The sequence below is a fragment of the Colius striatus genome, chromosome 9, assembly GCF_028858725.1.
Source record: "Colius striatus isolate bColStr4 chromosome 9, bColStr4.1.hap1, whole genome shotgun sequence".
Classification (NCBI taxonomy): Eukaryota; Metazoa; Chordata; class Aves; order Coliiformes; family Coliidae; genus Colius; species Colius striatus.
The window spans coordinates 32,834,939-32,862,349 of NC_084767.1; the positions used below are offsets into that span (position 1 = coordinate 32,834,939).

General features: G+C 41.5%; 2 protein-coding genes across 9 annotated transcripts in view; one reads left to right on the forward strand and one right to left on the reverse strand.

Moving 5' to 3' along the window:
- Positions 1 to 18: 18 nt before the first annotated feature.
- LOC104552065 (MOB-like protein phocein) lies at positions 19 to 20,110 on the forward strand. 3 transcript variants are annotated; one of them, XM_062002090.1, is made up of 8 exons: positions 9,341 to 9,591; positions 11,650 to 11,712; positions 12,575 to 12,675; positions 14,219 to 14,261; positions 14,512 to 14,598; positions 15,902 to 15,981; positions 16,763 to 16,874; positions 17,833 to 20,110. In XM_062002090.1, exons 1-8 carry the CDS (start codon positions 9,532 to 9,534, stop codon positions 17,962 to 17,964), a joined length of 678 nt encoding a protein of 225 aa, XP_061858074.1. In that variant the 5' UTR covers positions 9,341 to 9,531; the 3' UTR covers positions 17,965 to 20,110. The 3 variants fall into 3 exon arrangements, with proteins under 3 accessions (XP_061858076.1, XP_061858075.1, XP_061858074.1); XM_062002091.1 differs by lacking the exons at positions 16,763 to 16,874; positions 17,833 to 20,110 and adding an exon at positions 16,275 to 16,756 and having other exon boundaries at positions 9,340 to 9,591; XM_062002092.1 differs by lacking the exons at positions 9,341 to 9,591; positions 11,650 to 11,712; positions 12,575 to 12,675; ... (3 more) ...; positions 16,763 to 16,874; positions 17,833 to 20,110 and adding exons at positions 19 to 139; positions 1,671 to 1,835; positions 2,625 to 2,714; positions 3,277 to 3,631.
- RFTN2 (raftlin family member 2) overlaps positions 19,912 to 27,411 on the reverse strand; it is a 35,894-nt gene continuing 28,394 nt past the window's right edge. For 2 of the 6 annotated variants that reach the window (XM_062002081.1, XM_062002086.1), the window contains 2 exons: positions 26,248 to 26,430; positions 19,912 to 22,048 (listed from right to left, as the gene is read on the reverse strand). In XM_062002081.1, the coding sequence (XP_061858065.1) occupies positions 21,941 to 22,048; positions 26,248 to 26,430 (291 nt within the window). In that variant the 3' untranslated portion in view covers positions 19,912 to 21,940. Of the gene's footprint in view, positions 26,522 to 27,411 lie in introns of all 6 variants that reach the window. The other 4 variants (XM_062002085.1, XM_062002083.1, XM_062002084.1 and 1 more) reach the window with 4 other exon arrangements.

Below are 27,411 nucleotides of genomic sequence, written 5' to 3' on the forward strand. Positions count from 1 at the left end.
AGCGGGTCGGGGCCGGGGCGGGGACCGGGCTCCGCCCCGGGGCGGGGGAGGCGGCCGCGCATGCGCAGGTGCTGACCTTTGTCACGTGCGTGCGCGGCGGCCCGGTCACTCTGTGGCGGGGAGCGCAGCAGCCAGCATGGTGAGTGCCCGCCGCCCGCCCCGTGCTCTCTGCCGCCGGTCTCGGGCCCGGCTCCACTGAACGTGTTCCGGGAGGCAGGCGGGGAAGGGGCTTTGCGACGCGCGGTGGTGACCTTATCCCCTCTGGGCGGGTCGCCGCCAGGGCTCTCACGCCGTCGTGGCCGAGCATTCCCTGTGCCGAGCATTCCCTGTGCCGGAGAACGGCCGTGGCGGCGCTCCCTGGCGGGTCCCTCGGGCCGGGCTGAGTAGCGGGAAGGAGCGTGAGGAAGACGGGGGGCGCGCCTTGGTCTCCGGGAACGGCGGTCCCGGGAGGCGCGGCGCTCGCCAGCCCCGCGGGCGGTAACGGCGGGGTGTCTGCAGAGGATGTCCGCCGCACTCCGTTAGCGCGCAAGGTCGCGTAGTCCTTGGTACAGAAGCGGTGACACTGGCAGGCGCGGAGGCTATGGGCTTGCTGCCGAGGCTGCGTAGGAACCGTCTTCGGCTCGCCAGGCCCTGCAGACAAACACTTTTAACAGCGCCCACGAATCCTCACGTGCGGCGTACCATCCTGACCTGAGGAGAGCTGGGCAAGGGCAGCTTGCCCCCCGTTCTTGCAGTGGTACTTTATCCCTTTGGGTCTACTCACGGGGGGAGTTAACATTTCGTAAAACTCGATGTGGAGTGTCCCTTTGCATCAGTCTGGCTGATTGTTTCTGTTAAACACAAAACCTCTCCGTTTAAATGGGATCAGAGCTGCTCTCTTCACAGAACGAAAATGGTCACAACTGGCAGCCTTTCTTTGCATCGTTCTTCCTCATCGTGTTACTCGGGGAGACACATGTCCTCCATGTAGTGTCTTTTGTTTATACTATACCTGTAATTTTGAAGTGTGTGTGTATTAAGAAGTGCCTGTAGGACATGGTTTCTAGCTATTTCGATGAGCGTGGGCTCTGGGTACCTGTCCAGTGCAGCACTGTCTCCATGTGACTTGGCAAGTTGCCATATCTTTCCCTCAAAGCAAGTTCCTTCTCCCTGACCCCTACTTGCTGGGACCTGGTGGTGCCTGCGCATATCTGGTGATTGGCAGCCTGCTAGTAGAACTCAGTGCAAGCAAGAGCACTCTTGCTTCAGACCTCAAACTCTTACATGCTAAGATTTGTAAGAACCTGAAAAAGATTCATGGGGGTACCTGGCTAGGTCTTTGCTTCTTTGCTATCAAACAGTACATACATAAAAATATAACTGTCCCAAAAGGTCCTTAATTGTCGTTAAATCTGGTTGTGAAGGAAGTAAGTATAGTTGATATAAACATTAACGGTGCTCATCAAACTGCTGTAGCTGTCAGGATTGCCTGACATCTCCTTTTTATTGCCTGGAATTTCTGATGCAATCAAAGGTGGCATGTGTTTGCTTCTAATAAGAAGAAATGCTCAGCAATTTTCTTAAACTGTTTATTTCTTTCAAAAGAGAAGTCACTTTGGGGTTGATTTTATTAAGCTTTTTTAAATCGCCATTTCATTGTAACGTTAATCTAGTTACAATTACTTCCACAGGCAGGAAAAGCATTTAGGAAATTTCTTCCCCTCTTTGATCGTGTTCTGGTTGAACGATGTGCAGCTGAGACAGTAACCAAGGGAGGCATCATGATTCCAGAAAAAGCCCAAGGGAAAGTGCTACAAGCAACAGTAGTAGCAGTTGGATCGGGAGGCAGAGGAAAGGTAAACATCCTAAAGCATTACATTTGGGTAGAATTAGTAATGGTGTGGGGGTAGCTGGGGTATGCTAATAGGAAAGGGGTGGCTGTGGTGCAACTGCAGTGATAGCTCACAGAAATGGATGATGGCAACGACAGAAGTTGGAAGTGCAGATTCAAGGAGGAGGTAGAAATCTCAAGTCCTCCTGACAGGCTCTGATCTTGAACTCCATCATTCCTTCTGTCAGTTGTGAAGTGGAAAATATTTGCCTTTCAAAAACCAATATTATTTGTTGCTTTAAGCAGCAGTGGTGTAGGTTTTGGTTGCTTGGGGTTTTTCTTTCCTGATTTTTGAAGTGCTAACAGGCTAATATTTTATTTATATACAAAAATAAAACTTATCAGGTGTTTCTAAACAACTCAGTTTCCCAGAGACAGTGACAAGTTGATGAAAGCAACAAAGACAGGAAGGTACTTTTAACTGGCACTTGGAGAAATTAGCCTTCGATACAGGGTACAGAAATGGACCTTCTGCATTTGTTTTGGAAGGGGGTTTCATGGTCTGTCAGCTTCTCAGCTTTCTTAGGTGTGTTTTTTCTCTAAGTGAAGTCTTATTCAGTATGCAAAGACCTCACAGTTGTATTTACACTCTAAACAAAAATTAATTGTATTCAGAAAATCACCTCTGTTACAGTGCCTAAATAGCCCTTGAGGGTGTGCTTCCTGAATGTTTTATAACATGGATCAGTGGATCAGTGTAACTGGGAAGAGTTCTATTACATCTGTTTATAGTTTGGATTTTTTTTTCTTTCAGAACGGTGAGATTCAGCCAGTGAGTGTAAAAGTTGGTGAAAAGGTTTTGCTACCGGAATATGGTGGTACTAAGATTGTACTAGAAGATAAGGTAGGTTTCCCGACTTTGTGAATGTAAATTAAGCTGATACCCTAAACATCATACTGCCAGTGGCAAATACTGTAGCTACTTCATAGTGTCAGTGGTGCTCAAGAAATGCAGCTCTTGGTATTCAAATAGGAGTGGCTGAATCCAGCCAGCTTCTGTTGCATGTATTGCTTGCTACTTCCAGCCCTGCTTAAAAGAAGGTAACCAAGGAAACCTCTGGCCTCACCTTAGCTGTGTGGAAAAAAGTGGCTTCCTTTGCCAAGCATCTTTTTAGAGGAAACCCTAAAAGGTTCTGGAATTACTGGGGGTATCCTTGCAGAATGGTCTTCTAAGGGTTCTTGCACTTCCTACTACTCAAAATAGTAACCTGATAGCTTTTCCAAAAAGTGCTTCGGTAACAAAATACTTTCTCAAGAGGTCAATGTGCAGAGCTAATCTTGGTTAGCTCACTTTTTATTTTGTATTTAATGACCAAAAAAAAGTATTTTTTTTGTATTTAACATTTGCAAAACAATTGAAAAAACCTGACTAATAAGACAGATACTAATGTTTCTTCTCTTTGCAGGACTACTACTTGTTTAGAGATGGTGACATTCTTGGGAAATATGTGGACTAAACCTCATGCATTTACCAGTTGTCCATTCCACTAAGCGCTGAAGTTTTTCTTTCATCATGTAAATAATGTCCTTTATTTTATAACAAGCAGGCATTGAGTCTCTGAAATAACTTGTGATCTCACTGTAATGATGGAACACAAATAAAAATATGTACAGTCAGAAAACAGTTGCTCTTGCTTCAGTTCCATTGAACAGTGAAATTCAGATGACCACCAACCAGCCTTAATTATTCCAAACACCATTTTATATCCGTATCTCTGTGGTGAGATTGTAAAGATCTTTACAATAAACTTCTAAAACTTTTCTGCTTCTGTCTCAGTTTCTGCTATTGCTCAGTGAAACTGAGTCTCAATTGTGCAATGAGCTAAACTCTCTGAAATTATTCATATATAGCAATGCATCATTTTCCCTAAACTTGTACGAAGTTGGATGCCGCGAAGTTTTCGGCTCTTGGCCTGAAAAACCAGACTCGAAGTCTGCAAACCAGGCTCGAAGCCTGAAAAACCCAGGCTCGAAGCCTGAAAAACCCAGGCTCTTAAGTCTGAAACCAGACTCTTAAGCCTGAAACACCCAGGCTCAAAGCCTGAAACACCCAGGCTCGAAGCCTGAAAAACCAGCTCCAAGCCTACTTCATGCAGCAATCAACCCAGGATCCGATTCTCAGCTGGGTGGGAAGAAATCAGTCCTACTCAATGATGGTGATAGCAGAAATCTTCTCCTTATTGAGAGCAGGCTCTAACTTATATACACAGCAGCTTCAAAGCTAGCTCAGCAACAGCAGCTAATAGATTACATTCTCATGTTCATCCTACTTGCGGTTTCTGCCATAAGCAAGCTCCCTCACATTTTCCCATCTTGTTTTTCTCCGTAGTTGTTTTCCACCTTGAGCTGTTAGCTCCTTAGCTGAAAACAGCCCGACCTTGAGGGAGCAGAAAGCAGCTTGCTGTCTTCGCTGACTATGTGACAGCAACTACTTTAACCATGGCTCTGACTCTGGTCTTTATTGTGCATTAAATTCATATAACTAGAACTCAGACTGCCTTGCCCCATCAGGCCTAACATTATACCCTGGGATCCATGTCCATTCTCCCTTAACCATTCCTCCACAGTTGGAAATGAGTTTCAAAGGGCTACCATGCAGATGCAGCAATGAAGGGGACTTCCAGCCATCTCCCTTGCACATTGAACTTTATCTTAAGATAACTTGGGGGGGGGGGGGTTTAACTATTTCTGTCTGAGCAATAGCTAAGGCACTGGAAGGTTGATGCACACAAACCACCTTGCCACAAGCAGCCTTGTCCCACAGCAGGCTAAAAGGAACCCAGTACTAGTCATACCTGTGCTAGAGCACAATCATTCTGTTTGTAGATGAAGGAGAGAAAAAATATGTTTTTTCTTGTTTATCTCTCTCTGAATGTTGCCCTAGAGAACAAGCAACTTCTTGCCAGCACTTAATCGTGCAGAACTGGGGCTGATGCTCACCTTAAAGAAGATTTCTTTACTTATTACTGCCACTATCTCAAGACAGATTTCCAGCTCCCCCCTTAGTAACTGAGACGTGCATTGACAAATGGCATTTCTTTTGTCCTTAATGCAACATTCTTAAATAGCAAGACATTTATTGAATCCCAAACAATCAAATTTGCTTATTTCTAACCACCCTGTCTTGCTTTGGAAAAGGATTCAAGGTTGCTCACACAACCATGCATGTTTGCAGTGGTCTAGGGGCAGCCTAAGAATATATACTGCCTTAAAATGTTCTGAGGTGGTCTTAATGTGAAGTAAATCTATGTGGTTTGTTACAACTGAAACTTTAATAGCTGTAATTAAGCGGCAGTTTCTCATGCCTTTTGAGTGGTTGTGAAATCACCGTTGCTGGATACACTACAAGAGCTGTGCTGGAGATAATGGGAAAGGACTGGAATGAAACATTTTTCAGAACTTCAGTATCTGTGGGAGGAGCCTTCAGCTTTGATATACTCTAAAATACAATGTATCTTCTGCCAGGACAGTTTTGTGTCCCTTCACTGACCAGGTGAACTTGAGCACAGAGGTGAGCAGAAGCCACGTTTTTAGCTATACGTCCACTAGGAGCCACATTTTACAGTCTTGGTTGCAATGTTTTTTGCTTTCCATAGCTGTGGGGTGTGCTGCTTGTCTTGTTACCAACTATCTAATTTGAGCTGTCGGGAAACCAGGCAAAAGTTACACCATCAGGTGGTTAAATGCCCCCTGTACTATGTCCTAACAAGGGAAGATGGTAAATAAAAATACAATTTAAAAAACAGCTTTAGTATAAAAGGCCTACTTCTTGAAACCTGTCCTACTGCACTCTGATTTCAGTAGTTACAGCAGGACACTACAGCTGAAACGATGATCACAGTAGAAGTATCTTGAAATATGACTGTGAAATGAAACACAAACTCATTGAGAAGCATTATCCTCCACTAGAGCAAGCATGCCTTTATCATCCATGATAAGGTAGGTATTCTGGTACAGTCACCAAAAAGGGGGAGGTATTTAACACATTTACAAACTACTTACGGAAACTAGACTCCATCTCAACAAGACAGAGATGCAGTAGGAATCAATTCCCAACCAAGAAATGTTTAGGCTTAACATTTCAGTGTTTTTTTCAGTCATATCTTTCAGAGATACGAATTACATGGGATCCTCACTCAGCAAATCATTTCACAATGTTTGCAGTCCTTGTCTACGAGGAGCCACTATAATGTGTGGGGTTGTGATCTGAGGGCAGGTGACCCCGAGGCAGCACAGCCCCCCTGCACATCCCTGCAGTACTGACCTTCATCTCCCAGCGCTGCGGCTGAGCTGAGGCAGAAGCACTGCACCACCCCCTCCCCCTCAGGGTCACACTGTGCTGCAGCTGAGTGAGTGCACCACGCCAGGTTTTACCCGCCAAGTCAACCTTCAACCCTGTCTTTCAGCCCCAGCACATTTTCAGCAGCTTGATATCATGCTTATTAGCATAGTTGAATCTACCAGTGTTTACATATCTGATTAAAAATAAAAGTGAAGTTTTCCTGAAAACTTTCATGGGATGAGTAATTTATGGATGCAGGGAAAGAACCAAAAAGCATTCCTAGGCCTAATCAAATGGAGGACATGCTTGAATGTGTGCTGGATCGATAGAGAACACTTCATTCTTGCACCATGAGGCTATCACTGTGAGCAAGGACAAGATAACTATTACACAGCCAAGGTGATCCATCTGCTGTTCCTTAGTCCACCATGGCATGCCAAATTATCACTCAAGTTCTATAGTGGAGGACAGAATCAACCACAATTGCTCTTTATATTTCCGTGTTGTTCCTGTAAGAATTTATTCTGCTCTTTTCTAAAACTATTTCAAAACTATTTCAAAACTTCTGTTTTGGCAAAAATGTTACATAATGTCCTATCTGCTCTTGGGGGGGATACAGTCCTTCCTAGCCTCTCCTCAGGCTGTTTGAATCCTAAGGAAACAAGAAAAACTCCACCTACTTTTCTTGCTTTTCTTAACATTTGAGAAGAGCTTCCATTAGCAGCAGCTATACTGTTTTCAGAAAACCTTTGTCATCCTGGTTGTATTATCCTGCCATGGTAAGAACAGGATGAAACTTACACACTAGTAGAGATAAAGGAAGGCCATGTCCCTAAAGCACGGGAACAGTTGATAAGATTTTTGCTAAACACTCAATTTCTTCCTCTTGAAGGTTGTGAGGCAATGAGGACGAGATGAAAACAAAAAAGTGAAATTACTGTTGACCAGATTTCATTTTAAAATAACATGAAATACAATGAAACAAAAATAATGAGCAACTTCTAGGAATACGGGTTCAATTGTCAGGAGGCAACACAAGAGACTTACACACGTTAACATTTTCCTTAAGAAACGCTGCAGATTTCTTTCCTTTTTCTGCAACCCATGAGCCAGTTGCAGACTGAACTAACAGATGCATACTTCTCTCTGGGAGGCACTTCTTCACAGACAGATTTATTTCTAGCTTAAAAACAAGATGTCCATGAAATAAAAGTCAGGGACAAATGGAAATACCAAATCCCCAAATTCTCTGTTCTTTAGGCATCAGTGAAGCCTTGAATATGATAGGAAAACACACCCCAAACAAAACAACAATAATTTCCAAGCTTGCTGAATTTGAAAGGACTTAAACAGGATAGAATTGCTTTTATTTTGGGACTGCTAATTATAATATCAATCTTATTTTAAAAAAAAAAAAGGTTGGATTTCAGCTGAGCTACTGAGGTAATAGGACATTTTTACCCTTCATTCTAATGCACCAGTTTCTCCCAACATTATTAACCTTTTCATGGTTTCTTACACAAACACCTAAGTGCAGAATTTCACCACATGACTCAAATAGCTTAGATCTCTGGGGCAGAAATGCTAACCAGGAGTTAAAAAATAACTAGTGCAAACTGAACTCTGGGGCCTAAAGTTAGGAATGCCACCTCTGTGTTACAGTGTAATGTGACCCGAGCTGCTATGGCTGGCAAAATAAACCTCTGCTTAGCTGTGTGTATGTGCCCAGGCAGGAGATGACCCTGTTACCTATTTCTCATCACTCACACATTGTCTCTAATCTGGCCTCCGCATCAAGGCAGGATCCTGGTCAACGGCATTGTAGTGTTTTCAACACAGAAATGTTTCACATACTATCTCAGTGGGTAGAAGGAAGAGGTTTTAACATGGGGAAGCACATATTACTTAGAGCAAGTGAACTGAGTGAGTGGGAGGAACCATATCTAGCATTCACTCTGTAATGCAGTGGACATAGGGGCAGCATTGGGTACCAGTGTTCTCCACTTTTCAGAAAATACCACACAACTGCAACCATTTTTTTATTGGTTGCATAAGGGGAGGTATCTCTACCTTGTTGCTCTATAATTCATGCTTACAGACCGAAGCAATCCACCCTTACTGAATTTGTACTCTTTCCTGACATCTATTCCCTAGAAACTGAGCAGCTTCCAAATAATTTTTTCCTGCTTATCCTACTAAAATAAGCCACTCTCGTCTTCCAATGTATTTATTTGCTTGTAACAGGGACCTATTTATCAGCCAGCTGTAAGCTAACAGTTCCTTTCTTATGTTTTCTTCCCAAATACGGCAACACATGTAACACTCGACTCTGTCAACCTTGAAACCCAAGCTGTTTTTCATTAAGCACAGCAGTCTGTGATCTCTGCACTGCAAACTCACAAGTTTCACAATCCTGGCTTTGAAGGCCTACAAAAGACTTCATATCTATTTAAAGTACTTTGCCCCAAATCACTGCTGTTTTTAAAATTCATTAACAACTATATATCTTTGATACGGGGCTTTAAGCATGTTTTTAAAAAACCATAGCCTTACGGTTTATGTGAAAAGTCACAGCCTCAGCAGTGCTGTACGGAGACTTGACCAGAGTAAGCGGGCGCTGCCCTTGTGGGAGGCTGTGCACGGTCAGATGCTGACACAGGGATCATGATGAAACGGGATGAAACCTGCAGAATGCATTTTCTCAACAACCAATTTGCATGGCAACCTCTAGAGACTCCATCTCAGAAACCCAGCAACTGCTCGCTGCTACAGTCACGCCACTGTGAAACCGGCACCACTGTGCAGCTCACGCTCTCTTGGGCGGGAAGGAAAGCTGCGGCAGGCACCATTAGAAAAGTCCCCATCTCGGGGCGGGGGCTGCTGTCCCTCACGAGTGTAACGCTCACAGGGCAACTCTGCCTTCGAAGCAGCTCCCCAGGCAAGCGGCGGGTGCCGACGCGGCCCTGCCCCGCGGAGCGGCCCGAGGAGCCGCAGTCACGGCGGCCGCGCCGCCCCGGCGCCTCAGCCCCGCGCGCGAGACGCCGCACCGCACGGCGCCACGCCCGGCAACGCGAGCGGCCCGCAGCGCGGCGGCGCCACTGACGTACAGAGCGAGGAGCACGGGGAGGAGCCTGGCCGCGCGCCCGCCGCGCCGCCCGCCGCCGCCGGAAACACGGGCCGCGCGCCTCCTCTCGCGAGAAGCAACCGCCCGCGCCCCGCCTCGCGGCTGTTCCCGCACCTCGCCGCGCGGCGGCTGTCGCTCGCCCGCGGCTGTTCCGTCCGTCCCTCCCTCCCTCCGCCGGCGGCTGCAGCTCCCTTTCCTCCCCCTTGCTCGCCGCCCCGCCCGCTGCTGCATCCGGGTTCTGGCGCCGCTGTCACTATGGTCATGGCGGAGGGGACGGCAGTGCTGAGGCGGAACAGGCCGGGCACCAAGGCCCAGGTGAGGCGCCGCGGCGCAGGCCGCGGCCGCTCGCGCGCGGGGATGGGCAGCGCGGCCGCCGAGGCGCCGCGCCCGGTCGGTCCTTAGGGCCTCGCCGTGGGCCTCGTGGGGCCTATCGGGAGCCCCAGCGCTGCCCGGCCGGGCCACCGGGGCGGGCGGCGGCGGCAGGCCCCGCTCCGCGGCATCGCTTTGTTCTTCTCCGTGGCCTGAGAGCCGGCCGCGGGGGACCGAGCTGGGGGACCGTGGCGGGGCTGCCATCCCCACGGGGCGCTTGTTTGCCGGGCCCAGGGCAAAAGGTCTCGGCGGCACCGGCTTCGCCTCGGCGGGGCGAGCGCTGGCGCGTCCCCAGCGTTTCCCGACGCCGGGTCAGAAGCGAGAGCCGTGTGGCTCTCGGGGCGCGGTGTCTTGTCACCGGCGGCGGGGCGCGCCTGGTGCTGAAGATATCAGCAGTGCCGGCGAGCACTTGTGAAGTAACCGGGTATGAGCGAGGCAAGGTGCTTGGGCTTTGTTCGGGCCCAAGGCAGTTTTCCTTATACTGTCAGTGTGTTGCTGTTGTTGCCATTAAAATCCTACGTACGTAATCAGCCGAGTGAGATCACCGCGTGATCGTACCAGTGGAGTTCAGCTGGGAGCTGTGCACCGTCAGATGGGTGATACCTGGCTTGCTCATCTGGAGAGATCAGTCATCCTTCCCTTACATAACTGGCGCTCCTCTCGGCACAGAACTATGTTCTTGTCACATCCTTAATCAAACGAAATTTAGGTTTTTCTGTGCTTTCAAAATCATCTAGAAAAAGGTACATCTCAAATATGTAAGGCATATTATTTTAGATTATTTTAGAGATCTGATCTTCTGTGAGGCCTTTGTGAAAGGCTTTTTCAATCTGTGAGGAGAGCTCATGGTCAGAAACGAAGCAGTGTATGATATAATGTAGGAAAATACATCTCTTTTCTCATCTTCTGCTTTGTCGTAAAGTACAGAGTTAAAATTATTACACAACCTAGCAGATCAGCTCATTCCAGACATATTTAATCTATCAAGAAAATGGAATATTGTGTGCCTTTGGTTTGCTAAATTTTGGGTATCTTGAAAAGCAGTTATATGGACATACAAGTCGATTTGGTCGAATTACCAAGTATATCATAAAGTTCATGTAGGTTGAAGAATTTTGTGTATATTGACGCAATAATTTTTTTTTGGTGTGACTGTATTTTAGTTTGCATCACAGTGTAACAGCTATTCAGCATATAAATACAATTACTTAATGGTATTTCAACACTGGATATTCACTCATTTCTGTAGAGATGACTAGTCTCTCAAAACCAGATTGTTAAGCTTTACAATTGGAATATCTTAATTGACTCCTTACGCCCGCCAGGATGGCTCTGGGAGTCTGACATGCTGTGTTTCTGGTTAGTAAGAGGGAGCGAAAAAAGCAAAATAAGAGAATCTGTATGTCTGGGATTGTTGTGGCTGCATCAGATGTGAATTGCTGCAGAATGCTGCAGTGCAGCGGGATCTGAGGTGAAACGTAGGAAGGTTTTATCATTAACAGTATTAAACACTGGGTCAGCAGAGCTGATAAGCATCCAGTTATGCACCAAACTGACCATACCAAGAGAATGTAGTACCAAGTTAGGCCAACATTGCATCAGATGATCTCAGTTTAGAGAGGGTATTTTCAGTGGTGTGTTATTACAAGAATATACAAGAATATATTCTTCCCCATTCTTACACGATCTAACTTGTAAAATGGGCACTGTGTGCAAATATTTCATTTAAAAAATACCGGCTACATAGATGTTAAAGCAAGATTTGGGAAAGTGTTCATAGTATGCTGAGTCACACAGAACTTGTTGTGACATTAAGAGCATAAGTCTTATTTCACCCTGTTCTTGCCAAGATTTTGTGCTGCTTCTGTTAAGATGTAGCTTCCTGGAATTGTGTAAACTACTTCTGCATCTATTTTCCTGCATGTTCAAGCTTATTGTGGGTTGTGCTTTTTTCTTCCCCTCTCTGTTCTTACTAAATTGGTTTAAACTTTTTTTTTTGAACAGGATTTCTACAATTGGCCTGATGAATCCTTTGAAGAAATGGATAGTACTTTAGCTGTTCAGCAGGTATTCTTACTTGTGTGAAATGTTGCTAATTCAGTTTCCCAAGTTTTGTATTTTGGTAAAAAATCAGGGAACAGGATGTGCTGTTTATCTGCTCAGAATATTGCTGCATAGGAATGAATTTCATAAACACTCATATTAAAAATTTGGTAATTATTGTGCATGCAGAAAAAATCTGAAATTGTGGATGTTTAGCCCAGAAAAGAGGAGACTAAGGGGAGACCTCATTAACACTTACAAATACTTAAAAGGGTAGATGTCAGAAGGATGGGGTGACACATTTTCCTATTGTCTCCAGTGACAGGACAAGGGGTAATGGGCACAAGCTGGAATACAAAAAGTTCCACTTAAGGAAAAACGTCTTTCCTGTTCAGGTGAAGGAGCCCTGGCACAGGCTGCCCGGAGAGGGTGTGGAGTCTCCTCCTCTGGAGGTTTTCAAACCCACCTGGACACACTCCTGTGTACTTGATCTAGGTGGACCTGCTTGAGCAGGGAGGTTAGACTAGATGATCTCTAGAGGTCCCTTCTGACCCCTACCATTCTGTGATTTTATGAATTCCTGTGTCTGGTTTAAACAAATCAGATTTAAGAAAATGATGGGTTTCCTGCAGGGTTCCTTTGAGAAGGATGTTTTTAAAAAGCTGTAAAATCTACCTGTTCTTTTACCTTTTCTAACTGAGGAGGGGCATTTTTTCACATCTGACATTTTTTTATACTAGTTCTCTTACCTTGCCCATCTACAGTTTTAGTCCATCAATCACTTCTTAAGTAAAAAGTAAATTCTTCAAAAGATGTCATGTCTTAAATTTACTGTCTTAATATAATTACAAGAAGATCTAGGTGTATTTTTTTCCTCCTCTCCTAGTATATTCAGCAAAACATAAGAGCAGACTGTTCCAACATTGACAAGATCCTTGAACCTCCTGAAGGTCAGGATGAAGGTGTATGGAAATATGAACATTTGAGGTAAGAATCCATCCTTTGTCAAGGACATACTGTCCCGATTCTAAGCTTTGTTTATTGTCAGTGTTAGTGAGTCTCTCTGGTCAGGACAGATCAAAAGTAACCTAAATGAAATTTTTTATTTCTACTATTAAATATTTTAATATTTTTGTATTAATTGTTTTCTGAATTCCTTGTTCTTTCTAAAGATTGATGATGTGCTCTGATCTAGTGCTTTTGATGTATTTTAAGAAAAAGTTTGTACTTCATTTCAAAAGTTCTACTAGCACATTTTGAATATGAAAATATAGTCATGAATTCCCATAGCAATTTCTCTTAGTATCATAAGCTTTTCATCTCCACTAATAGGGAATGTGATTTCTGGGGCTTTTTCTGCAACTTGCAGGAAAACAGGCTTTAGCTGGGAAGGCAGGAACACCTGTGTCTTACAGTTCCTTTTCGAGTTGTAAGGAAACTCGCAGTATAATAAATACACTCAGCCTAGGTAGGTTTTGCTTTAAAGTATTTTCCAGTTGTAGTATAGGTTTACACCCTGTTTTACATATGCAGTATTCCTTTTTTTTTCTGGCATTACTTTAGCATCCTATGTCCTGATTTTTTTTTTTTTTCTTATAAGTGTGTCTTCTAACTTCATCAAATATACTTTAAGGACTAGAAATAGTTCTAAACTACTCTGAGATTTATATATCCCAACTTTTTGCCTCTTGTTTTCTTTTTCTCTCTTTTGATCTGGAATAGTCGAAAATAGTTGCGCAGAGTACTCAAAAAAGGAAAAAGTGTATCCATACAATTGCAAAAGACACATTTCAGTAATTTTCTCTGTCCTTTCACATACACCGAAAGTAACTGTAAATTCATGCAAGTGACTTGTCACTAAATACTTGTCACTTTTGGAAAACTTATTCAGATTTTTCTTGTAGGATGGAGGGGTAGATTCCCTTAAGTTAAAGAATGCACTTCCATGTTTGTTCTAGTGAAAGCAGTATTTCTAGAAGTCCCACTCTGTTAATGATCTGTAGTGGGGCTTTGGCCACTTAATTCATCTGAAGGAAGTATATTTTAGAAGGATGGAATGATCCACGTATTTGAATTTAAAACTTAAACTCTTAAGAAATTAATTTTCTTGAAGTTTTTGTTGTTGTTTGGTTAAATCTGTATTTGTGTAATAGCACTGTCTTCCATAAAAAAAGTCATCTTCAATACTTCCACTAAATTATTTGTTAAGTTCAGGCTCTACTGTCAGGTAAGAATGAAAACATTCTTATTTTGCCGAGTTAAAAAGAAAAAAAACCTGCTGGTGTTTCTCTTAACTTGTAGTCCTTTTATAGTGTGTTTCTTCCTAAAGACATCAGCTGAAATTATTTGGTGGTTTTCTTTAAGTATGATTTTTTTTTTTCATGTTCTGATGTATTTTTTCCATGTTATAAGAATTAATTTCCAAAATGTTGTGTCAAGATCGAAATATACAACCTTGTTTTGTATTAGATGGTTCCAGTGGAAAAACAAATTGTTGATTTTGATACTGCTGTGTTCAAATTTTTTTTAGACAATTCTGCCTTGAGCTCAATGGACTAGCTGTCAAACTTCAGGTAATTATTTTCTTGATATTTATATATTCTATCAGGGAGGAGACTTTTAAGATGCAGACCTTGCAGAGCTTTCTTCTAAAGTAATAGACACAGGCCTAAGCAGTGGCTTGAGGTAAGATTTTTTTTAGGGTTTTAAAGACTTCTGGCAAATAGTCCTTTTTGGTGGGGGACAGGGCAAGAACGTGATTTGAAAAGATCAACTCATTTTTGCTGTTGTGTGGCTTTCGTAACCGAACAATTGTTTTAACAGAGTGAATGTCACCCAGACACATGTACTCAAATGACAGCAACTGAACAATGGATTTTTCTTTGTGCAGCTCATAAAACTCCCAAAGAGGTATGGATGTATTTTAGAAAACTGACCTCAGTGATATAGGATTTTCTTTTACAATTCATATGTTCATGTGAAGGCCATTACAGCTGGCTTCTTAGTCAAACTGAAAGCTTATGTGGATTATGAGCATCACCTGAGGTTTCCTTCTTTCCCGCTTTGTAACGGTTTACAGAAGAATGGGATGAGGTTTGCAAGGAGCTGCTCTTTACCACAGTATTAGGGACTTCACACATTCCCTGCTTTTTCTCTCCTAATTTCTGTTGAGACAGTCTGAAACTCAAAGGAAAAAGGTCTTTGTTTAATTGAATGAAGAGGACATGCTGAGAATAGGCTGCCCTCTTCAGAATTTATTTCATCTCTCAGAGTAAGACATTAGCTCTTCTTAACTATACCCCTGTAAGCTGTTTGGTTGATTTTGTTTCTGTTGTTTTAACTTCCTGAGATGCCTTGATTTTAAAGGCCAGCTTCTTCCCTGCTCCCTCTTTTAACCCTCATCACCACTGTATTGGCATACAGTAAGCCTGTTTTATTCAGCTAGACCAGAGAACTTTGGGCTGCCTTTTATCTCTGGACACACGTTTCATCTACTGTTTTCCATGTTGATAATGGTGAGCAACTAATGATCAGGCCATGAGTGATGCAACCTTGAACTGCTGACAAAAACCTGCAACTGAGAAGTTGACTTCCTGAAATTAGGGAATGGCAGAACTGATGGACATTCCTGGTCTCAGCCTGGCTCAATTTATCTTTACTTTCTTCCTTCTCCTCTACATGTACTTGATTGCACAGCCAGGGCTTGGCTTCTTGTACACATAGCTACACTAATTATTTTGGTTTTCTTTGGCAAGATAAAAATAAGTATATTTAGGTGCAGGTCTGGGGTTGTTGGGTTTTTAAATAAATGTTTAATTTGGGCTGTAAAAGAATCTGCCAGCTTGACTATATGGGAAACAAACAAATGAGCTGTGAGGCAACGATTGTCTTTCAGTGTACTTTCTTTATGGATTTTGATTATCCAGCTTTATTAAGGAGATGCATAAAATTCACTGCTTGTGTGTAAATGACATTTCCACAGTAACTTGTTTCTTGAAATAATTTATATGGGTGGTGAAACAGAGGAAAAAAATTGTCTCACTTAAGGAGGAAATGCAGTTAAACCCCAGGGAGGTTACGTGAAGGAAATAAAAATGACCAATGAAGTTAAGAGCACGAGAAAACATAATTAAAATGTTTTTCTTTAAACAAGTTATGTGACAGTGTCATGCATACCCTCAGACATGTGCTCACTCACTGTCTGTTTTTGTAGTGTCCTGCTATAGACTACACCAGACATACACTTGATGGAGCTGCATGTCTTCTGAATAGCAATAAATATTTCCCCAGCAGGTAAAAATGCTTTCCTTTTGGGAGGAGGGAGAAAGGGAGGGAGTAGGTGGCACCTACACACTTACAAAGCACATGGAAATGCATAACATTTTTTTTCGGACTGCTGCTGAAAATGAGAAGTCCTGCAACATGTGTCACTTGAGGCAAGGAAGAATTCCTACTTGTTCAAGTAGTTGCCACTTACTGGAGCTAATGAGTGCTTTTTAGGTGGAAACTGGTTTACTATTATCTCTTGGTGTTATGGGGCTTCCACTGGAGTAGTGCCAACCTAAATAACAGGATGGCCTTTACAGAAATTCAGCATCTCTGGCACTAGAAGCCTCCAGAAGCCAACATCAATCTACTGTGGGATATCGGCCATCACAGAAGACAGAGACTGAGTGTTTTGATGGGGCAGCGCACCCACTGGATCATGGAAACCTAACTGGAAAAGTCAAAACTGTGCTTTTCTAGGCATTCAGTGTTGGCAAGGACAGACACATCTGGAAGTCTTTTTCCCTTTACCCATTGATGCTAGAAACCAGAATATAGCCCTTACCAGAATGATGTTTAAGTACAGGCAAAACTTTTTTTCTAGTCAGAGTACAAATTTTAAATGTGGAATACACACCAACATTTTTATTTTCCTTGTAAAAATAAGCAATTGCAGATACAGACATTTGCAACACTTACTTTTGAACACAATCATATAGTAGAGTTTAATGGTCAGAATTGACGTCAGCGTGTATCTTGATAGTAATTTTGGCAGGCCTGTTTTGTAACCTTTCTCCTGGTGTTACAGGGTTAGCATTAAGGAATCCTCTGTAGCCAAATTAGGATCAGTGTGCCGAAGGATTTACAGAATATTTTCACACGCTTATTTTCATCACCGGCAGATATTTGATGAATATGAAGTAAGTAGTTTCAAATTACATCTTGAAAGAAAGGCATTCACTGAAGTTATAGCTGTGATGTAATTGTATTATACATTTTCTTTTAATCCTGTTAGAAGATCTGCATTTAAAAGAAGTATTGATTATAGCAGGTTATAGTTTTAGAAGAACCGAAATGCTATGTCATACATATATATATAAATAAATGGAAGTTAATTTATATAACTATTTTATCCAGTTACGATTCCCCTCATTTGGGTAATAGGTCAGAATTTGAGTGGTTTTGTACTAACACCTTAAATTAATCTTGTTTAAAGATTCCTGAACGTATTAAAGCATTTGGTATAGTCAGTACTGCTAAAGTGTAGGCATGTATTTCCTGCTGGTGTACAACTGGTGCACAACAGTTAAGGACTTTTGTAGAACTGTAGAGCTGTAGAATTCTACTGTAGAGCTGTAGTGTTGTAGAACTGCAAAGAGGCAGAATAACTGGTGGCAGCCTGTGCATCGCCAGTAACTTCAAACTTTTTTTTTTAATAGCAAAGTAGAAATTAGTAGAGAGAATGGAGATAAAGGGTACAGTTGGATGTAAACGGAAACCTTTGCCAAATCCCAGTTAAGGTCGCAGGAAGTTATGGAGTGGTTGTGCCCTCTTAAGTGTAGGACCCTAAAATTCTCTTTGGGAGAGTGGATCAGGACTATATTGATATTTGAATATGTTGTTAACCAAGTGCTGTTGAACAGAGCCCCGACTTAAGACTGAACTTCAGCTGGGGTTTTTGTTATTTGCAGTAACTCCAAGCAAGCAGGAAAGGAAAGATTTTAAAGAATATAAATTTATTATTAAGCATTATTACTTAAGAGATATAAATCTAACAAGGCAATTGCATATAAGTAGTCTGTTTTTAAAAAAATTATTTTCTCCTCCAGTTGTTTAAAATATGCGTTCTATTCCCCTCCCCCCTTTTTTGGTCTCCAGAATGAAACTTTCTTGTGTCACCGGTTCACTAAATTTGTGATGAAGTATAATCTGATGTCCAAGGATAACCTGATTGTACCCATTTTGGAAGAAGAAGTACAAAATTCAGTGTCAGGGGAGAGTGAGGCATGATGGGAATGCTGGTACTGAAGCCTCTACTGACTATAAACAAAACATGATGTACTGTATATATCATTTTAGACTTCAATCACGTATCCTCATAGCTTTGTTTAGTATACTTTTTGTATGCTGTGTGCATTGCCTTTTAATATGGGAAATACTTTAAGTTATTCATGAGCTGTATATTCATCAATGTGGCACTCATGGTTTTTAAATAAAAATAGTAGTATCTGTTTATAATGTCTGTTAATAAAAGACTTTACAGTTCTCTAAAATTGCTGCTAAACAATCATTGAATCACAATCCTGAAGATGTGTCTGGGTGGGGAAAAAAATGAGATTAAGATTTCACAGGAAGCCATTTTTAATGCAGTAGCTAGATGCTTACTTCAACAATTATCACCTTCAATATGTAATTCTGCAGGAAGCTTCTTGCAATGTAGGTAACTCCTAATTTAGCTTTTATTTTTAAATGGCTTTGAAAATTTACTCTTGGATGTGCATATTCCTGTATGTGTATATCCAAATCATAACAGGATCTATAGTATTAGTAATACTAAAAGGACAATTTCACTATGCTATTGAACATATATATTCTTGATAGAACGATATCTAACATACTCTCTGGACTTTTCTTTGTTAATAGTGGAAGTTTGTGTACAGCAGGGGACAGGTTCTGCCTTCTGAAGGCACACTTCTGCTGCTCTCCAGTCCACAACTTCTCTAAATAATTTTGTCAGAAAAGTCAATGACTTATAGCTGTGCATATTTATGGCAACTGCTTACACACTATACCTCAAATATTCATGTTACACTACATAACACACTAAGCATGGCCTTTTGTTGTATTCCTAGTAAAAACATGCTAAGTACCTGAAAGACTGAGCCTGATTCTTTGCAAGTTAATCACGTCTTTGACATACATTAATTTGTTTTTATTCACTCACCTGAATTTTGTTCTTTGATAAGGATTTAGACTCATGCTTCTGTTCCCTATCAGATGTTAGTTTCAAGTTGTGGTGGCAGTTTCACAATAACTGACAGTTCCCATGAGTGCTGCTTAATTGTGTTACATCTAGAATAATACAATTAAATGTTTTAGAGATGAATATAGCAGACATACTGCAAAGTGTACGTGAATGAAGAGTCTAAAAGCATTAGCAGCATTCATAAGTTAAACAGCTAAGCAAAATTAATTTAAGAAGTTAGCAGGTTGTTTTGCTCTAAGGTTGCCAAAGCCCCACTTTTTATTCCATTCAGCAGGTCAGAATGGGCTAACTCACCTAGTTTCTGTGATCTACACTGTTCTCCAAATTATGTTTGGAAAGAAAAGTGTGCACCTGTTTTTAATAAGTCTTTTCTCATAATATACTACACATGCCTTAACTTGTATTTTTCTTTGTATGACTCAAGCACACCTCATGCAACTGTACCACTGGGATGTAAAGGAAATTTAATGAGAAAACAGGAATTAAACTCAAGTACTTTAACAGCTGTACTGTGCAGCAGCTCTTTTGGTCTCCGCTTTATCAGTGTATTTACTTGTCAGGAGGGTAATTGCACCAGATGTCATTCCAGTGAAATTTAGTTACTGTTTATACACTTGGCTAGAACTTGCCTTGTATAGACCAGGTTACTTGATTTTCACAAGTATCTTGAAGTCTGTACTGGAGATAGGATGACTGTATTCTGGAGGTAGTAAAATGTATTTAGTTTTGTTAGTCTGCTGTAGGACCATCCATAGCATGGTTCTTTTGTATAGTCACTCTGCATGCTTAGAATGGCCATGGTGATGACTGAGACAGGCAAAAACATTTAACTGGTGGTGTTAAGTACATTTCATGTACAAAACTGAAGAAAATGATGTGGTGCTCAGGACTGCATTAAAATTTTAAACCTCTTTTTTCTTTTATGCTTTAAGAGTTTCACTTCAAAACACAACTTTGGAAGCTTCTGTCTTGTTATTCAGATTTGCACTGTAAAGGTGACTTGTTATACTGAGCTGATTTTATACAAGGCCTAAGTGAAACACTGCTTGTATTTTCCATGGCTGTTGTTTACATGAGTACTGTGTATACACGTGTGCCTGGATGGTACCATAAAGCTTTAGTTATCCTAAACAATCCACTGATTTATCTAATAAATTTGAAAAGTTTTAATTTAGACTCAATAGGGAAACTGTCTTTGAATTATATGTAGAAAAAAAAAAACCCAGAAGGATAAAATTAAACTGTTTCTTTATCCATACTGCTATATTTTGGCAAGTTGTTCTCATTTTTCACGTCATCCAAGAATGCAGACAACGGAGTGCTTCCAAGAGAAAGCTTTGTACTCTCCCATCTCCACTACAAGGTGTGCTGAAGCTGTATTTCTTCTTTCAAAAGTAAAGAAAGACAACACTCATAAACATCTTGAAGTCAGACCTCGCATGTATACATCTCTTAAATCAGAAGGAGATCTGGAGGAGGCTTTCCAGATACCAAAGTCAGCACTTCGTAACAACATATCACAGTTGCAAGGGTGTAATGAGTAAAGGAAAGCTTTCAAATGACTGTTTCCTTAGTCACTGAGGTTTTTCCTGATAGTTGGCCTTTACATACCTTGCAACAAGTGAGCTGCTGTGACTTTGCCATTTTCCTTTTAAGATTTTAATTCTCTCAGATGATGTGAAAGTTCATTTGCTTAAACAGATCAGAACATGTCACCAGACCAGCTCCTCTCAACCACCTTACCTCTTTCAAGTTACACTTACCTGAAGTCACAAATGTTCACTTTAATTCATATCATCTGTCTTCAATTCTGATACAGGAATTTGGCTTTGAAAAATCTAAATCCTAGCTATCATTCGTCTCTAAATTGAGCCATGGAAGTGTCAAGGCAGCAACTTTTTAACCTTCAGAATGTTAATATACCAAGAACAAGGAAAACATCAGCTTTTAATGAATAGGTGGCTCTAACTGTAACGAGCTTTACCTTGTGAGCTATTTGGATGTACAGACAAGACTGCAAAAGAAGTAATTCTAACTTGACAGGTATATATTGATCTAATCCATTTAATGGCAGTGAGAGACAAACATAAGAAACTGGTCGCTGATTTGGTAAGTGCTTTTAATGGTGAGAGGCCTCCTATCAGAATTAGAGAAAAGACTGCAGCTTTACAAAAACAAAGTATTTTACAGACCAGAACCGCAGGAGTTAAGCAGCAGTTTATTGCAGTTGACCAGGTAACAATTATGAATAAGGCACTTCTTTTTTTACAGCAGATAGTTTCTTCCTGCTTGTAAACACCTGAATAATGTTTCCTCTCCCAACTATTTAAGCATCAGAAAGTATAAACAGTCTTCTGCAGAGGTTCATGAATAGCACGGGTTGCCTTCTATCTCATTTTTTCCTATAGTTGCAGGGCATTTCTGTTGTCAGACAGGTAAGAGATTTTTCTATTACATTTCAACCACATGGGCTCCTAACTGAAGCCTTGTTTAGTCAATAAATAAGTGTATTTAATTTTTAATAAGAGACTGTATCCATGCTGTAAGTTGGATTTGCAATTCTTTCAATAAAGATAAGTGTATGGAAAATACATTCTGATAAAGTCAAAACTGAACACTCTGTGTGTATATATAAACAAGGACCTTATAAAAATACTGCCAGAGTAGTTTGACAGCTCTTCTGATTTACAGACAGTGCTTGCTGGTCACAACATTAAGGCATACCTTAATGTTCTGTTTTCTGTAAGATCAGCTGATGAAACAAGTAGCTTAAATGAGAATCAATCCCCTATACCCAAAATAAACCCTCTCCTCTTCTTTCACTTTCTCAAATAAGATACAGTTGAATTTTCAACTACAAAGAACAAAACAGAAGACTTTTCCATAAATTTGTTTTGAAGCATTTTCAATTATTTGTTTTGACATCCATGCCCTAGGAAAATGGGCGGTTTATTCTGTATTCTACAACTACTGCATGAAGTCAGATAATTCCTGCAGTCTTCATGGAGGCTGAGCAAGCAGCTTTCCCTGATTTTTCAAAGAAAACCTTGCATCAGAACACTCACAGCCACTGGCCACCAGTGATGAAGCACTGGTGCTTAAGATAACCTAAAGAAAAGGATAAGCATGCAGTCAGTCACACCAGCTTTCAGAGTCTCTAACAGTTTATGGTTCAGTGGCTTTCAGAAAGAATAGGGTGATTATTTTCCTTTCAGCATTTTTTCAGTCACTTTTAAAATCTATGTAGTTTTATACACAGCATCCTGCAGCAACAAGTTCTACGTCACCTGAATAGATACTGTGACTTGTTTCAAACCTGTTACTTACACTTCCATGATTCCCTTGAGTTCTTGTATCAAAAGAATGCTGAGGAATTTATTCTTTTGCTACCCTCCCCATGCCATTCACTTTACAGATCTCTATGTTGGCTCCTGTCCAGTTGACTTTTTTCCTGGTGGAAGAATATATTTTATTTTTTTCCAATACAGAGCCTAAATGCAGCCCTGAGAAGTTAAAGACAACAGAACCCTAGGAAAACAATCTAGATTAATGTTTCTGCCTCAGGGGCAACTTTACATACTGACACACAAATGATGTCAAAAAAAGCTGTCCTTAATGATATAGTTATTACTAAGTAGGTTCAGAGGAAATAAGACAACTAGAAGACTGCACCTGTGGACATCCAGAGTATACTCAAATTTCTACCCTTGTTCCAAAGCAGAATCTGCCTTGTGTACACCCCATGAATTTTAAGGGGAAAAGTTCTTTTTACAAGGAAGACACTAATTTATTTACATTTTCTACATTCTCAATAGCTGATACGAAGAAATCTCAGTTAAAATTTGAATGATCCCTTTTATCCTGTGAATGTATGCATTTGTTTTATTACCTCATACATTATTATATTAAGTAGCTGTAAGTTCAGTTTTAACAGGAGTGAATCCTACAGAGGGATACTGTTTTATAAAAGGTAGTGTCTTTGATATACTTTGAAAGCTTTACCTTGGACTACTCAGAATTTTTAAGTTTTTTAACCGTTTTTTCTGGTTCTACAAGTTTGGCTGATATGGACAACCACTAGTATTAGTTATACACACAAAGACAAGTGCAGAGTCCTGCACCTGGGAAGGAAAAACCCCATGCACTAGTACAGGCTGCAGATTGACCTGCTGGACAGCAGTTTTGCAGAGAGAGACCTGGGAGTCCTGATTGATAATAAACTGAACATGAGCCAGCAATGTGCCCTCGTGGCCAAGGCGGCCAATGGCATCCTGGGATGCATCAAGAAGAGTGTGGCCAGCAGGTCAAGGCAGGTTCTTCACCTCTACTCTGCCCTGGTGAGGCCTCATCTGGAGTCCTGCGTCCAGTTCTGGGCTCCCCAGTGCAAGAGGGACAGAGAACTTCTGGGAGAGAGTCCAGCGCAGGGCCACCAAGATGGATCAGGGGACTGGAACATCTTTCGTATGAGGACAGGCTGCGGGAACTGGGGCTGTTTAGTCTGGAGAAGAGGAGACTGAGGGGGGATCTCATTAATATTTACAAATATCTAAAGGGTGGGTGTCAGGAGGTTGGGACATCCCTTTTTTCTACAGTAGCTAGCAACAGGACAAGGGGTAATGGGATGAAGCTGGAACACAAAAAGTTCCACTTAAATATAAGAAAAAACTGTTTTACTGTTCAGGTTACGGAGCAGTGGCACAGGCTGCCCAGGGAGGGTGTGGAGTCTCCTTCCCTGGAGGTCTTCAAGACCTGCCTTGACACATTGCTATGCAACCTGATCTAGGTTGACCTGCTTCTGCATGGGGGTTGGACTAGATCTCTAAAGGTCCCTTCCAACCACTATCATTCTATGATTCTAAGATACTTTTAGAACTAGAGTAACATATTCCAAGTTGCACAAAGCCAGCTGCTCCCCATTTTAATATGCTAGAGTTACTTGGCTTTCTGACAGAGATAGATGTAACATGTATTTTTATCCTTTTTTTCCACATCTGTGTGCCACAGAGATCCCTGCCAATTGTGTGGCCACAACTGCTGCTCGCAGTATGGGCTGCAGAGAAAGCAGTGGTTGGGTCAGACCATGGCAGACACCAAGCCCCATATTTGCCCCATCGCAGAGTGATCTTCCTCCCTGCGGTGCCCCAGACAGGGAATGAATGTGAGGTTCACGCCCCACTCCTGTGACTTTGAGAGGCCAGGGAGAGAAGCCTTGTTGAGAATGGATTTCTTACCATGCCAGCTATCACAGGTACTCCTGCGCTCCCATTGCTCCATGCAGTGTGCATGGTCCTCTTGCTGCCCCCTTCCGGCATGTATTTGGCTCAAGTCAGAACAATTTTGCTGGGCTGCCAACATTTTTCTTAAGAAATTCAAATGAGAAAACAGAAGCTGCCCTTTTCAACAACGTGTAATAGGAAGAGCCAGCTGAAGGAATGTCTCCAGCTGTAGGGCTATGGATTTTTGGTTTTGGAAAAAACCCTAAACCTGCTATAAACATTCAAGAGTTGCTCTTCCAAAGTGAAAACTAAACAAGCCTACCTACAATAATTGTATACTGAAACTTGGAAGCAGCTCTAAAGCAATCATCATTTCAAGACCTCACTATGACAATCATGCAAGTAGAAAGGGTTTTGAGTTTCCCCCGCCCATCATTGTCTAAAACAAGTTGAAACAGCACTAAGGCATTGCACTAGTTTTGCTTATCGTAGAAAGTGTAACTTTATTTTCTCATTAGGTTTTTTTTTGCTTATTGAAATAATCAGCTTCTGCCAGCCTTCCTTCTGTGCAGCTCCCTGCCATTGAGATCATGGCCTCACTTGCACCATCCTGGTCATCTCCTGGGGTACTCATTTGGAGTCAGTCACCAGTCTTCCTCCTGTCACAGCATCAATTTGTCCCCATGGACAGGGAGACTCCCATGGCAGCTGGTGTGATACCACCCAGGGCAGGGACATAATAAAATGTAATTGAACATATTCACAACTTGTCTCAGTGTTTGCAGTACAACATGCACAGATAGGTATCAAAATCCCGGAGTGATGTGTGTGCCGTGGTGCAAACGTTCAGAGATGTGTTGTGAATACATTTGTTCAGTTCTGTTCTGACTTAATTTTGACCAAATTATTTTCTGTTGGCTTAAGTGTGACAAACATTTCTATGTTTTGCTTTTAAAAGTAACTAAAAATGCAGTTTTTAGTTATGATCACATTTAACTTCTGGAGATGTATTTTTATTCAGCTTTTCTTTTGTAAAGTGTAATTTCAAGAAAGCAACATAGAAATAATTTGTGTTCATGCCCCTCCCCACAGAGCCCTGCAAGCATGGACCTCCCTTAAGGCAGTGAAGATGAAAGCAGAGCAACTTTATCCTTTCCTCTCAACATCCTTTCCTGTATTTGAAGCAGCTGAATACACTTTACATGGTGTGAGATACTTTTAGCCAAGAAAACTTTTTATATATACATCAGCATATTTGTATATAGTCTATGATCTAGTATTGCCTATCAAGTTTAGCTTACTACTTTCTCCTGTGTATTATCAAAATGCACTGTGCACCTTGCTGTCAATGCTTCTTAGTGAGTTTCTCGAGCTACTTTCTCATAGACTGGAAGTTATCTTTCAGGGAATAAGTGCATCTTAATTTCCACTCACGAGTCAATTATGACAACACTATATAAGCTATATGCTTGGATACCTTTTGGCTTAAATGTACAAGGATACCTGGTAAAACCTGCATAGGTGAAACTATATTACAGGAGCAAGTGTCTGCCTACTGCCTCCAAAGGTTTTCTGTACATACCAAGTCTGAACATAGCTTAATTTTTTTAACACTCTAATGTAAAACTTGACATTTTTCTAGGCTTTTGAGTTTATGCAGGGCAAGGGAAAATTACATGAAAACTTAACAACAGCCAGACAGTTCATTTCTCCAAGAATATTTATAACCCTTTGCAAAAAAAGCCACCAAACCCAAAATACTCCAGCTTGTGGAAAATACTAAATATCCTCATTCCTTTCTCTCTTGCACAATTTAAACTGTCATTGCTTTAAAGCATTTGCTTTCTTGTCAAAAGCATTAACAAGTTAGCAGAACATGCAGTCATGTATTTATTCTATTTAAGAGAGACAGACAACCACATTTTGCAGTAGTATTATTACTGCAGTGGTGTTATTACTACAGTGGGATTAACACAACAAAAGAGACAATACAAAATTAGGCTGGAAAAAGTCATAGGATTATATCAATGCCTTTAAAATAATACTATTGTGTGTGAATTATGTACGTGTCCATCTGATGCAGCTACTTACTTTATCACATACATGTGACCTGAGTGACTCCATCTTCCTGGTCAAATTGTCCATCATCCAGTTCCCCCAATACTCCATCACTGCTACCAAATCCTGGAAAGCCTCCATACTGGGAGGATCCCTCCTGGAGCCAACATTGTTTAGAAGGAGATAGGTGAAATTCATCAGGCGGTTGTCCAGTTTCTACAGGGCAAGAAGTAGCTGTGTCTAATCCAACACTTCTGCTAGAGACTTTGCCTTTCTCCTCCCCAATAACTTGTCTTAAGGATTTCCTCTGAAATACAAGGGGATGTTTGAACATTAGCTTATTTAGGAAAAAAAGCCAAACACTGCTATGAATCATGTGTCAATGTAAGCTACATTTTAACATAAGGCTTAAATTATAAACTCCTCTGGAGAAAAAACCTCCAATACATACATTTTATTCCTCTCTAAATAAATTTCAAAGGAGCCAAGATACAAGACAGTCAAGATTCAAGAAACCACAACCAAATGCTAAGAAAGAAAAAAGTACTTTAACAATGCTCAGTTTTTGTGTAGCACTTGGCAGATATGGAATGATTCTCAAGTCTTAATCCACGAAAAGCACAATTTCTGTGCCTAATGTACATTTAACATAGCCTAACTGATGCTTTCTGCCACATGCATGTCTTGCCCTTTGTTGTGTACTGCAGGGATGAATGCTCGAGGGTGGCACAGCTCCTGCTATCAGCTTCCTCTCGGCTGCAGTGGGCCAGGCAGTGGCAGGTGTGCAACTGACAGCTCTACCATCTCCAGCTATCACTGTAGGAAGACATTTGCTCTCCTTTACTCACAGACCTACATGCCACCAGGCACAGTGTCTGGCTAGTGCCCTCATCTGCAAGCTTGTCTGAAGGCTAGAGGATGTTGATCACTTCCCTGAACAGAGTTCAGCCTAGAAGCTTCAACAAGAAAGTAACATTTGATAGAAATGTGAATTATAGCCCAATGGAGTTGAGTCGTGATCTGAGCACTTCAGAAGACAAGATTTCCCACTGATCCATCTTATGGTAACACCGTTGTGCTTTCCCATCTTTCCACTTCTACCCAGAAAGATCTTCAGTAGCCTCCTCAGACAGTGGCAAGTGTCTTGAGAATGGCATTCAGTCTATGTGGTGGATCTTTACAGACACAAAGTCAGCA

Coding starts and splice junctions, on each gene's coding strand:
- LOC104552065 (XM_062002090.1), top strand. CDS start 9,532: ATGGTCATGGCGGAGGGGACGGCAGTGCTGAGGCGGAACAGGCCGGGC. Junction 12,676..14,218: donor TGGAAATATGAACATTTGAG/GTAAGAATCCAT, acceptor AATTTTTTTTAG/ACAATTCTGCCTTGAGCTCA. Junction 14,599..15,901: donor CTCATAAAACTCCCAAAGAG/GTATGGATGTAT, acceptor CTGTTTTTGTAG/TGTCCTGCTATAGACTACAC.